The sequence below is a fragment of the Rhinoderma darwinii genome, chromosome 3 (genome assembly GCF_050947455.1).
Source record: "Rhinoderma darwinii isolate aRhiDar2 chromosome 3, aRhiDar2.hap1, whole genome shotgun sequence".
In the NCBI taxonomy this organism is placed as follows: Eukaryota; Metazoa; Chordata; class Amphibia; order Anura; family Rhinodermatidae; genus Rhinoderma; species Rhinoderma darwinii.
This window is the reverse complement of record NC_134689.1, coordinates 47,726,163-47,738,000: the sequence shown is the minus strand read 5'-3', so window position 1 is coordinate 47,738,000 and position 11,838 is coordinate 47,726,163. Positions and strand designations below refer to the sequence as shown.

Genomic DNA, 11,838 nt, shown 5'->3' with positions numbered 1-11,838 from the left:
ATGAATATTGGGACTGTGATGTGTTGCTGCTCTCTCTTTTTCCTATTATATGTAGGATCTGCCATTTAGCAGCCACTTAATTGTAGCTTCCCAGAAGTATCTATCATAGATTGCAGGGGGAGATAAGTGGCCACACATCGCTGTATGTAAATATAATTCACATACACAGCAATAGTAAGAGTCACTTATATTTTTACAATTTTTATTTCAGATTAATTGACAAACGTGGTAACAAGCTAAAATTATGCACTAGCCCAAAATGGCTAGTGTAACCTTTGATCAGACTATACTGTTTTGGTAAGATGCCTGGAAAAATGTTTGGTTAGCTTAAATAATGACATTCAAATATTATTTTTAACTTCGACATTATTACATATACACTAACACATGTTTTACACATTAGAAATTCATGTATTCAAAATGTGACTCTGATGTGTTCAGTTTTCCACCCGAGGACTGTTTTTTTTTCTGTATGCTCCCAACCTGAGAATAGTGAAATGTGGGGATTTAGTGCAGGCTGCATTCCCAAAAATATATAAAATGTTAAGACCATGTTTTAAAAGTAACGTCATTTTAGCCAATGTGTAATTTCAAGCTAAGCTTATTTATTGATATATGTTGGGACGAATTTATAACTGCATGTGCCCTCTCTCACAACATACATCACTGCCTTCAACTTTCACACTGGCTAAAATTACTGCACTTTTTCTCTCTTCAATAGTTTTTATTCATGTTTGCATAACAGAACAGTTACAATCCGAAAAAAAGTGTTTATCTCACAGATGCAGTTTAACAAAAATGAGTATATCACAATACTAGAAGCTTCAGTAGAGTAGGAATAACATTAATATTGTAGATACGTATCTAAAACAGAGCAGATGAAAAAAGGAACATCAAAGAAATAAAAAAATCTATATAATTTAAAAAAAGTGGTGTTGTAGAAAGAGGGGGGATCGGATGAACGTAAAAGTTCTGTGGCTTTGGAGATAATTACAGTTCTGTAAAAAGGAGTGTTGGAGATGTGGGTAGGGGTACCTAATCCAGGGGCACCATAGTTTCCCAAACTTTGAATTTCTATAAAGCAGGATACTAGTATGTTTTTATTACTAAATATGTGGTTCAATCTTAATTTTACAGTCTCTAAATGGCGCTGTTTGTTTTTTCTTAGGGTGAGCTATAGTTAGTTTGGCAGCTAAGAGGATATAAGAGAATGGTTTGAATTGAGGATGAGTAAGTTCAAGTGGTTTAAGATGCAGAAGTGCAAATTTGGGATCCTTACGTAAGATTATGCCAAATAAACTCTGGATTGATCCAAACTTTCGGCTCCAAAATCTTGTACGTTTCGGGCAGTGGTACTTGTCCCCAATAGTAAAGCAACCATGGGAAACTGATCGCTGGATAATTAGGGATGGCGTGAGAAATACATCTGGGAACCAGGTACCACTGCGTCGTTACTTTGTATGCCAGCTCCATGGTCGAAGTATTTATACAGCAGTGTGAAACCACGTCCCAGATGGATCGGCAATCTGATAATTCAATAATGCTTACCAAATCTTGATGCCATCTACTGACCTATATAAATGACTGGGTGGTGAGGGGTGGCTAAGTAGCCATTTGTAAACTGAAGATATAAGTCCTCTAGAGGGTGGGCAGGTTTGACAGATCCTCCTAATATTCTGGGGCATGTACCATGCTATACAAAAAAAAGCAGTTGTGAGTGAGATGAAGAATATGCTATGGAAATTTTAAATAAATAGAAAAGTAGAGGTAAAAGTGTCATTTTAACCGCTTGGACTCATCCAATCTAAGAGAGTAGCAAAGATCACCAAACATGTAGTGATTTATCAAAGGAGCTAATAAGGGGGGAGAAATTTGCAGAATATAATAGATATAATATATCATAGAACGGGTTAAGCTGGATACTTAAATATTCCAGTGATTGTTTAGCCCACTGAAAAGGAAAAGTACTTTTAAGTGTTCGGTGGACCTCCGGAGACAAGTTAATCATCATTGCCATAGATTTGGTGGAATCAATGGTAAGGCCTGATTTAGAAGAAAATTTAGAGAGGGTTTTCATTAAAGGGGTTTTCCCATCTTGGACATTTATGCAATATCCACAGGATATGCCATAAAAGTCAGATAGATGCGGGTCCTACTTCTGGAACATGCACCTATCTCTAGAACGGAGTCCCGTAAACCCCGTTCTAGCTTACTCACCTCCGCTGCCTCCTGGATACTTCCTGATTAGGTGGTCGGGAGTTACGGAAACATCCGAGTGCTCGCTGAGCTATGCTGTTTCCGTAACTCCCATAGAAGTGAATGGGAGTTACTGAAACAGCGTAACTTGCCGTGCTGTGCTGTTTCCGTAAGTCCCATTCACTTCTATGGGAGTTACGGAAACAGCGTAGCTCAGTGAGCTCGGCTGTTTTCATAACTCCCGACCACCTAACCAGGAAGTGTCTGGGAGGCAGTGAGAGCCGAGTATTTTGGGGGCCCTGTTCTAGAGATAGGTGCGGGTCCCAGAGGTAGGACCCACATCTATCGGATTTTTATGGCATATCCTGCGGATATGCCATAATTGTCTAAGATGGGAGAACCCCTTTAAGTCAGGGAGGGAAATAAGAGGTTGAGAGATGATCATCAATATGTTGTCTGCAATTTAAGTCCCTTGATGTCTAGAATTTGACGGATCATTACGACCAGGGGTTTAAGGGCAAAAATAAAAAATACGGAAGAAAGGGGACAACCCTGTCTCATTCCAAGTTTAATGGGAAGCGGAGCAGATTGGTAGCCAGCGTAGCTGATCTTGGCTTGAGGATTGGAGTAGAGGGCATACACCCAAGCTAAGAAATGTTGTCAGAATTCCCACTACCCTAGGGCAAAATATATGTAAGATCAAAGGCTTTATGAATATCCAAGGAAAGTAGAAGCTACACTATGTGGACAAACGTATTGGGACACATCTCCTAATCATTAAATTAAGGTGCATATCATTCAGTTCCATTGCCACAGGGGTATAAAATCAAGCACCCAGCCATATAGTCTGCCTTTACAAACATTCGTAAAAGAATGGGTCGTTCTAAGGAGCTCACTTAATTAGAGTGCGGTGCTGTAATAGGATGACTTTGTTGCAACAAGTCAGTGCGCCAAATTTCTTCCCTCCTAGATATTCCACGATTAACTGTGAGTAGTGTTATTGCAAAGCCAAAGCGTTTAGGAGCTACAGAAACTCAAGTTAAGTTACAGAGTGGGGTTATCAAGTGCTGAGGTACATAAAAGTTGCCAACGCTCTACTGACTCACTGCAGAGTTCCAAACCTCCTCTGGCACCCGACGCTTCGTGGCATGGGTCTGCATGGACGAGCAGCTGAATACAAGCCTTACATCACCAAATACAATGCCAAGCATGGGATGTCGTGGTGTAAAGCACGCTGCCACATGACTTTTCTCTATCTGACAGTCTATTGGATGAGTGTGGGTTTTGCGAATGCCAGGCGAACTTTACCTGCCTGACTGCATTGTGCCAACTGGAAAGTTTGGTGGAGGTGGGATCATGCTATGGGGTTGTTTTTTTTAGGAGTTGGCCTAGGCCTCTTGGTACCAGTAAAGGGAAATCTTAATTCTTCAGCATTCCAAAACATTTTGGACAGTGGTATACTTTCAAATTTGTGGAACAATTTGGGGTTCGGCCATTTTCTGTTTCAGCATGACTGTGCCCCAGTGCGCAAAGCAAGTTCCATAAAGGTATGGTTTGGTGTGGAAGATCTTGATTGGCTGTGCATAGAGCTCTAACCTCAACCCCATCAAACACTTTTTGGATGAACTAGAACGGAGATTGCGAGCCATGCGCTCTCGTCCAACATCAGAGTCTGACCTCACATATCTGTAGGTGTAATGTGTAGGTGTCTCATTACTAGTGTATCCCCAAAAAACATTCTACATGGGTAGCAATATTTTATGAACAAAAATAGATGCTTTGAGTTCCTACTCTCAGTGAATAAAACTTAACTTTTAATATTCCTATAAAATCTAACCATATTTGACATTTTTTTTTTTGTAAAAACTCTTTTTATTAAAGTAGACAAAGGTATCAAACATTTACATACATAAGAAAAAGACATCAATTATGCATAGTACATTAGCACTGTTTGCCAGTGAACACTCACATCTTATTATAACATGAAAATTTTACATACCATGACATCGGTTATTAATGTATAGCAGCAATATTTCCATCATGCATGACTACGTATTTCCAGAACATACATTTAAACAAATAAACAAGTAAACCACTGTGATCACAGCTCAGGCAGAGTATCATATCGTAAGTAACATAAGTAACAAAATTACGGCTTTACACGAAATCCCACTTCATATTTGAGATTTTAATAAAGAAAATACTTACCTGCAACTACCTCCAGTGTTGTCCTTCTTGAGGTTTGTGCCAGATCCGGTGCATTTGTTTTTACCACTACTGCATCCATGGTATTTTGTCTTAAATGTCATACTCTTGCTGCATGACTGAATTAAACTGCCCTTATAAGGTCTAAGTTATAAGACAATTGTCCTGATGCAAATAGTTATGAAATAATTTGTTTTATTTTTGGTTTCTCCTTGCAGATCTGACGTCCTCATTCCCAATAGATGGAACATTCTTTAGCAGCTGGTTGGCTCAACCGGTTCAAATCACCACTGAGAACATGACAATGACTCAATGGTCCTTAAACAATGGCCACAGGGAGAATGATTCCTCAGGTCTTCTTTCTGAAGAACTATTACAAGATGAAGAGACCTTGTTAAGCATCATGATGGATAACTCACTCAAGTCTCCTTTTAAACAGGTAGAGACTGTAAAAAAGGTGAAAAGCAAAACAAGAACAAATGGAAAGAAAAAAAATCTGAGAAACAGCCATGGCACAATTGCATCGGATGACCAACTTGCCCTATGGAATGATTTGAAGTGCTTGACAGATGACAAAATGCCTCCCAGCCACAATCACAGACCCAACAGAACTGGTAAAGGATTTGCCAAGGTACAAGTGGAGAAAAAAGGGCACAGTGAGAAAAAGACCCTAAAGAAGGGTTCTGCGCATTCATCTGTTCTGAAGACCAATGACTCACAAAGCTTTCCAGATCTCCATAAAGTAGACAATGAAGAAATGATAGTAAAATATGTTCAACCTGAGTCAAATTCTCTTGTTAAAGTGCCTGACTCACTAGGTTGTCCAAAGTCAATGGTGAGACTTCGATTACCAAAGGGTGGAAAATCCAGTTTGGAGTCACAGAGTGAGAATTCTGAACGGGCAAATGGACTTCAAGTAATAGAAATGCCCAAAGAAAACTCCCATTTGGATATTGAAACTGACGGCTACTACTCAGATGTAGAAATGACCGACTCTGAGGAGGAATCGAGTCAAGGAAGAACGCAGCTTAAACCGTTCGACCCCTCAAGTGATGACATTGTTCGAATGAGTATCTTGGCATCTTAATTTTCCAGCTGAAAAGAAACTGAAATGTTTGAGAATGCCCAGACCATGATATGACTGCCATCAACAACGTTTGCCTGCTCTCAGCAGAGGTGTCTGTCATATATATATATATATATATATATATATATATATGATGTGTATTACATATGTTTTTCCAGCACAGTTGTCTTTCTCTACCTGTAGACATATTTAAGCCTCACAGACATAGTTTATTGTACTGTAGATGTCCCTTTGTCGCGAACGTGCATTTCCCAGTTAAATGCAAGCATGTGCATCAAGGGACCTGTGCTTCTTGTTTCACAGCAGGCCATTAAAGGATGATGTGACTACAGCCGTAGTGGTAATGGGCATTAAATTTATGACGAGTCACAAGTCTTTTGTGAGTTAAAGGTTCTCCCATCATCATTTAATGATATTTAACGTTTAGTAAAATAAGCAAATTGCTACTAGTAGTTAAAAGCACAAATACAATGCTTATTTGAAGATAGCACTTATTATATGTAGAGGAAGGCAACTTTTGCTATTGTGAAGGTTTATCCTGAACTCATTATCTTCCGTCCAGGGCTTCTTTGTTGGCCATGAACAGACGTATAAACAGCAGAAGTGTGCAGCACTATGAGCCGGTCAAGGCTCTCCTTATCAATACATCTGCTGCGTCTGGTAATGGAATGGGCAAACAGCTATAGGAAGATATTGAAGTTAAGCCCTCTAACAACTGATTGGATTTACTTGCTCAGGTGGACAAACTAGGCTTAACTTCTTTGGTTAGGCCAAGAGGGGAAAATATAGGCATTAGTTTTGTAACATAACATTTTAAATGAACCATGTGTTGTCATAAGGGAGACTATGTACCATCTACACTGGTAAGTGAAATTCTAGGGTTCTCGTGTGTTTCAATATTATGTATTTTATTACAAAAACTGAATTCCATCATATAATAATGGGTGACCTCTGACACTCCTATTGTTGATCTGTCTCATGATGTAGAGCGATGTCAAAGAATATTTAGTTCATTTAGGGTGTTAAGGTTCAATCCACAAATGCTTCACAAAAGAGAATCAATGCTTTCATCCTCGTTGATAAAGGATTTCTCTGTGTTTTTTACTCCGTAAAAAGAAAGAAAGAAAAACTCGTAGAAATCTTTTAACAGAGATGACTGTACAATTTTCAGAGGTTTCTATTTAACACAGGGGGCGCCACAAAAACTAGAATGCACTTACGGTAGTATTTCAAGTATGGAATGTTTGCGGAGAATCATAAGAAAAGCATGTTTCAGAAACCTAATACCCTGTAGCATATGACGTATATTGTCAGTGGAACAGAAGACCAATAGTGGAAACAAATTTTCTTCTTCTTTTTTTTTTTCTTTTTACAGATTATAAATCTTGATATTAATACTACAGTAATGCACTAGTAAAGAGGAACATTATGCAAAGGTCTTGCAGTTATTTAATGTTTTGAGTGTGACAGTTTAGGCTCCTCCAGCTTTTCTGATGGTGTTTTGTCCTAAACCTTCTTCAAAGGACTTGATGCTGACTTTGTATTGCACTGTACATAACCTGTGGCATCTTGACCTTTTATCATAATGCTGATTTTCAGTGGCTTCCTAGTTACTCCAAGGAACAGAGTAGTTCCTCCACTCCAAATACAGCTCTGTTCTACTCTCAGTTGGGAGACTACATTACTGTACATAGTCCATCATTACTATCTGAGTGCTATAAAGCTGTATTTACAGAGAAGAAAATGGACCTCCGTTGTACTAATGTACGAAGATCATTTTACAAACCAAGAAACTGAGAGGTCATACAGCGCTTCCAATTCTGAAAACCTTCTTACAACGAGCATTCACTATAAGGGTCATGTCATAATTGTGAAATGTTCTTACTCATTTCGCAGGGCTAGCTCCAACTACCAGCTTCTATCATGGTTTCTTATTGTATCTATGTTCGCTTCAGATGTATAGATGTACATGTCTCAGGTCTTTACCTCGTTTGCACTTCAATTTTTTGAGAGATCTGTAAAAATTCAAGTCAAGTTTGTGCAGCCAGTTTGTGTTCTACAATCGTTGACCCTCCTTTTATTGCATTGTACTAGTGATTAAATTAGTGTGTGACAAGGTTTTATGTTCTTCGGTGGAAGGACGATGTCATTTTTGCCTTTGCTAACAGGTATAGGTGAACTCTATGCTGTCAGAAGGCCTATGTAGCTTTAAGAACAGCAAGAATATCTATTACTGTTATCAGTATATGTAATATATATATATATATATATATATATATATATATACATATATCAGTCTGTTGGTTTTACATTTACATCAACATGACAAAAAAAAGAAATCCGCATCCTTATCTATTGGGGACTATTAGCACTTCAGCTGCCACACGACAATTTCAGTCCCTCTTAAGCCTTAAAAAGTGATCCTTTATTTTTCAGACCGTCGGTGATAATCAGACATGTACTTGAACGTCTCATTCCGTCATTCACCGGTCACTAATAGATTTAATATATTTCAATTAGTGTGACCCCAGGGTGAGCTCAGGGAAAACCACAGGTCAAATAAACAATAACAGCAAAAATTGCAAAACACAGGGCTTTTCTGCAGCCCACAAACCTGTAGCTTTCCACGAAAGCAAAAGATGCACCAGATATGCCGTATGTCAACAAAATTCAACAAATGCCAAAGAATGCTTGTACATGACTAAGAATAACCGAATACAAATATGGATCTTAAGCGAATATTTGAAAACAAACACACATAGCCGTTTTTGAGAACTTGGATCACATGAGCTCACAACACCCAAGGATATAGGTTTACGGTAACCGAGACGGGAAGTCCATGATGACTGCACCTCCTGCTGGATTATTTTCAACACATCCACCGCTTTATTTTATCAATGATAAAGCTTTTCTCAAAAGTCTGTCCATGAACAACCATACCAGCAGCTTTAAGGGTCACAACAGCACCCTTGTCAAATACTTCATTCCCCCCAGATATACAATCCTAATAATAAAGCAACCAATGCTTAAGATTAGTATAACACAGTTATATTCTTACACTGATATTGTTATGTAAGAAGTCCACTAAACATGCAGGGTGAGCATCACGAGAAGCCGAATTCAAGTGACCGTTAGTAGCTCGCAGAATCCACCATGGTTTGAATGGGCCAATGAAGGGCATGTGTGTTAAAACAATGTTAAATACAGTGTAGGACTAGTTGAACTTTACATGCTTGGTAGTCTTTAGATACGGTTACTAGTATAGATTCCAAACCAATAAGTAATATGCTGCATTTGATTGTTCTTGCTTCCGTGTGCTTCAGTTAAACTACGGTAAAATATATCCACAATCCACTGCTTTGTGCTTGTAGTGTTACTTGCCTGGTCAGTACAAGAACCAAACAGTCTGAGAATCTCTTTAAAGAACAACTGGATTTCACCATGATGTGTCATGTTCACACACGGGGCCAAAGATAATGATCTTCTCCGTTCTGAAGGTGCTCGTGATTCACAGAGACATGATGTGCCTCTTGTCACTAGCTCAAGTTAAGTTAAAGTTCAGCTCATAGGTGACTGCTTGCAATGTATGTCGGGACCAAATCTGAAGTACAGTTTTTGAATTATTTAGAATGTTCCAAGAAGATATAATATATGTTGTATACCATCCTAAGGAATTAAGTTAGATGTGGCTCTGTAAGCGTCGTTAAATTCCCTAATATATTCGGTATGTAGACTCAGAATTGCTCCTTTTACAAACGGAAATTTTAATAAGGAAGCAGCGAAGTTCTGTACAATTTGTAATCACAGAGTTTAAAGGTTTATATGAGTTTTAAAATTTTGCAGGAGGGCATAAAATAAACTAAATCGATACTCACCCTTTGAAACACACCCACTTAAGCGATGACAGCTCGTTCTGCGCCAATCCAGTCCCGGAACTCCAGTAGCGGTCACGTGTCATTCGTCAGTCAGGTACCACTGCAGGCAGCTGCTAGGGTCGGCGGTTATGTGATGCTCATGGCAGCATCACTGCTGAGGCCAGAGATTGGCTGCAGCAGCACGTGACCAATGAATGGCTCGTGACCGCTGCAGGATCTTCACGGGACCGGAACAGCGGCAAGCGGAGTATCCATGCTGAAGCAGAGGGCATTTCAAAGGGTAAGTATCTGTTTGTTTATTATTTTATACCCTCCACTGCTCTCCTGCAAAATTTGAAATCTCTCAGATAACTCCTTTTACCTGTCTGAAGCCAGCAATTGGCAGGATACAGGCTGTCTCTAAAGGTGGCCTGTGTTCTGAGTGATAAATAGGGCAACAATAGTGTGGAAGTTGATTTGACTTTGTCCTGTGATGGTCTCAGAATGATCCTGCTTGTGAAGAGACCAGTTTATAAATATATATCCGGAATTTACAGTTTAAGCAATCCCCTAATGTATATGTGTAGGTTCCCCAAATTAATCTAATATAATATATATGGTCAAATCCTCTGTATATGACCTGATTGGATCCTTTAGACAATTTTACAAACTTGGCTTTATTTGTTTTTTTCAGACGAGTCACCTGGTGATGTCAGAGCTTGGTAAATTCAATTTTTTTACAAATATTTGTTGCCAATCCTGATTTTCATTTTCTGAAGGTTAGGTGTTTATGGACAAGATAGATGGTGGATTGTAACCTTCTATATCCCAAATTTTAACTCTGGAATGTTGAACGAGATAGATGTGTGTATATATATATATATATATACTTGAGGCATTTAATGTTTGTTCTTCATATGATTGTCCTAGACATGATCTACAGCTCTTTTTGAATATGTAATAATTCATGTTTACCAAGAATTACCCACAGTCAAGTCACAGTGGTTCATGACCATTAAAATAAATTGATAATACCAACATTTTTACTTTTTAAGTCAGTAAGATTTTCCGGTTCATACTGCAGTCACCTATGTGTCCCCACTGCAACAGCGTGAAATGCCCAGTTGTGTCTTAAGGAGAATTCTACCTTCTTTCTCCATTGTACAAGTAAAACAGTATCACATCAGATGCAGAAACTTATATGAATGTCACAGGAGGACAACACTCCTGTCTTTGTTTTATAAGAAAAATAAAAGTGATGTGCCATTTGTTAATATAAAGAGAAATATTGAAAATATATTGAAAAGAGCAATTATAAATTATTTTTGGCTTATGTTGCAATATTTATTTTCTTGTATTAGAAATTCCTTTGTAGATGGAAAAGAAATGTATTTTTCATTAATGCAAATACCTATTTCTCCTTTTTGTACATTTTCCATGTTAGGCAATCCTTACAGCAATATAATATATGGAACTTGTTCAGTGTTACTGTATATGCATGCAATTTGTGTTGCTTGGAATAGTTTTGTCTGCCTTTGTTTTCTTCTTGTTTAGAGTTCAGCTTTTGCTTTACGACACATGGGACCACAGCCCATTGCTCATAAGAGAAACTATTTTTGCGTTCCTTCAATGTAATTGAAAATACCGTTAATAAAGCAATGTTTTATGTGTACATTTGCGTTGTGTCTTACATGCAGAAGAAGAGCAAGAAAATGTCATGTGGTTTGGGTTATGAAAATAATGTTTGGAACCAACATATTTATAACTAAGATTTAAGGGTTATCTACTTTTGACAATTCCGTTTTGTAACCTGCTCGGAGGACGTCCCATTACATGGATCCCAGAAATAAGAGGTAATCTTTGCTGGAACCCATCAATTGTTCAGTCTCCCTACAGCACCAATGCAAGAGAATTGCACATTGAAATGAATTGACTGTCTCTGTTATGCAGAGACATGTCATGCCAGAGTGGCATGGCACTCGTAGTCGCTCTCCATTCGGGCCTATCAATGAAGGTCTGGGACAGGAGATCCCCTTCTATTAGCTTAGAATTCCCCAATAGGGTGTTTGAATGAGGTGTTTATATATTAGAGAACCCCTTTAAAGAGGCTCTGTCACCACATTATAAGTGCCCTATCTTGTACATAATGTGATCGGCGCTGTAATGTAGATTACAGCAGTGTTTTTTTAAGTAGAAAAACGATTATGAAACAGTTATGACCTATTTTAGCTTTATGCTACTTACTTTCTTAACCCCTTCCATCTTTGGCCACTTTTGACCTTCCTGACAGAGCCTCATTTTTCAAATCTGACATGTTTCACTTTATGTGGTAATAACTCCGGAATGCACCTATCCAAGCGATTCTGAGATTGTTTTCTCGTGACACATTGGACTTTGTTACTGGCAAAATTTGCCCGATAAATTCAGTATTTAATTGTGAAAAACACCAAAATTTAGCGAAAAATTGCATTTTTCTCAATTTAAATGTATCTGCTT

The 11,838-nt window shown here is 38.3% G+C and overlaps 1 protein-coding gene across 3 annotated transcripts in view; it reads left to right on the top strand.

Moving 5' to 3' along the window:
- JADE2 (jade family PHD finger 2) overlaps nt 1-11,014 on the top strand; it is a 404,193-nt gene extending 393,179 nt beyond the window's left edge. For all 3 annotated transcript variants that reach the window (XM_075856334.1, XM_075856333.1, XM_075856332.1), the window contains one exon: nt 4,620-11,014. In XM_075856334.1, the coding sequence (XP_075712449.1) occupies nt 4,620-5,488 (869 nt within the window). In that variant the 3' untranslated portion in view covers nt 5,489-11,014. The remainder of the gene's footprint in view (nt 1-4,619) is intronic.
- The last annotated feature ends 824 nt before the right edge of the window (nt 11,015-11,838 follow it).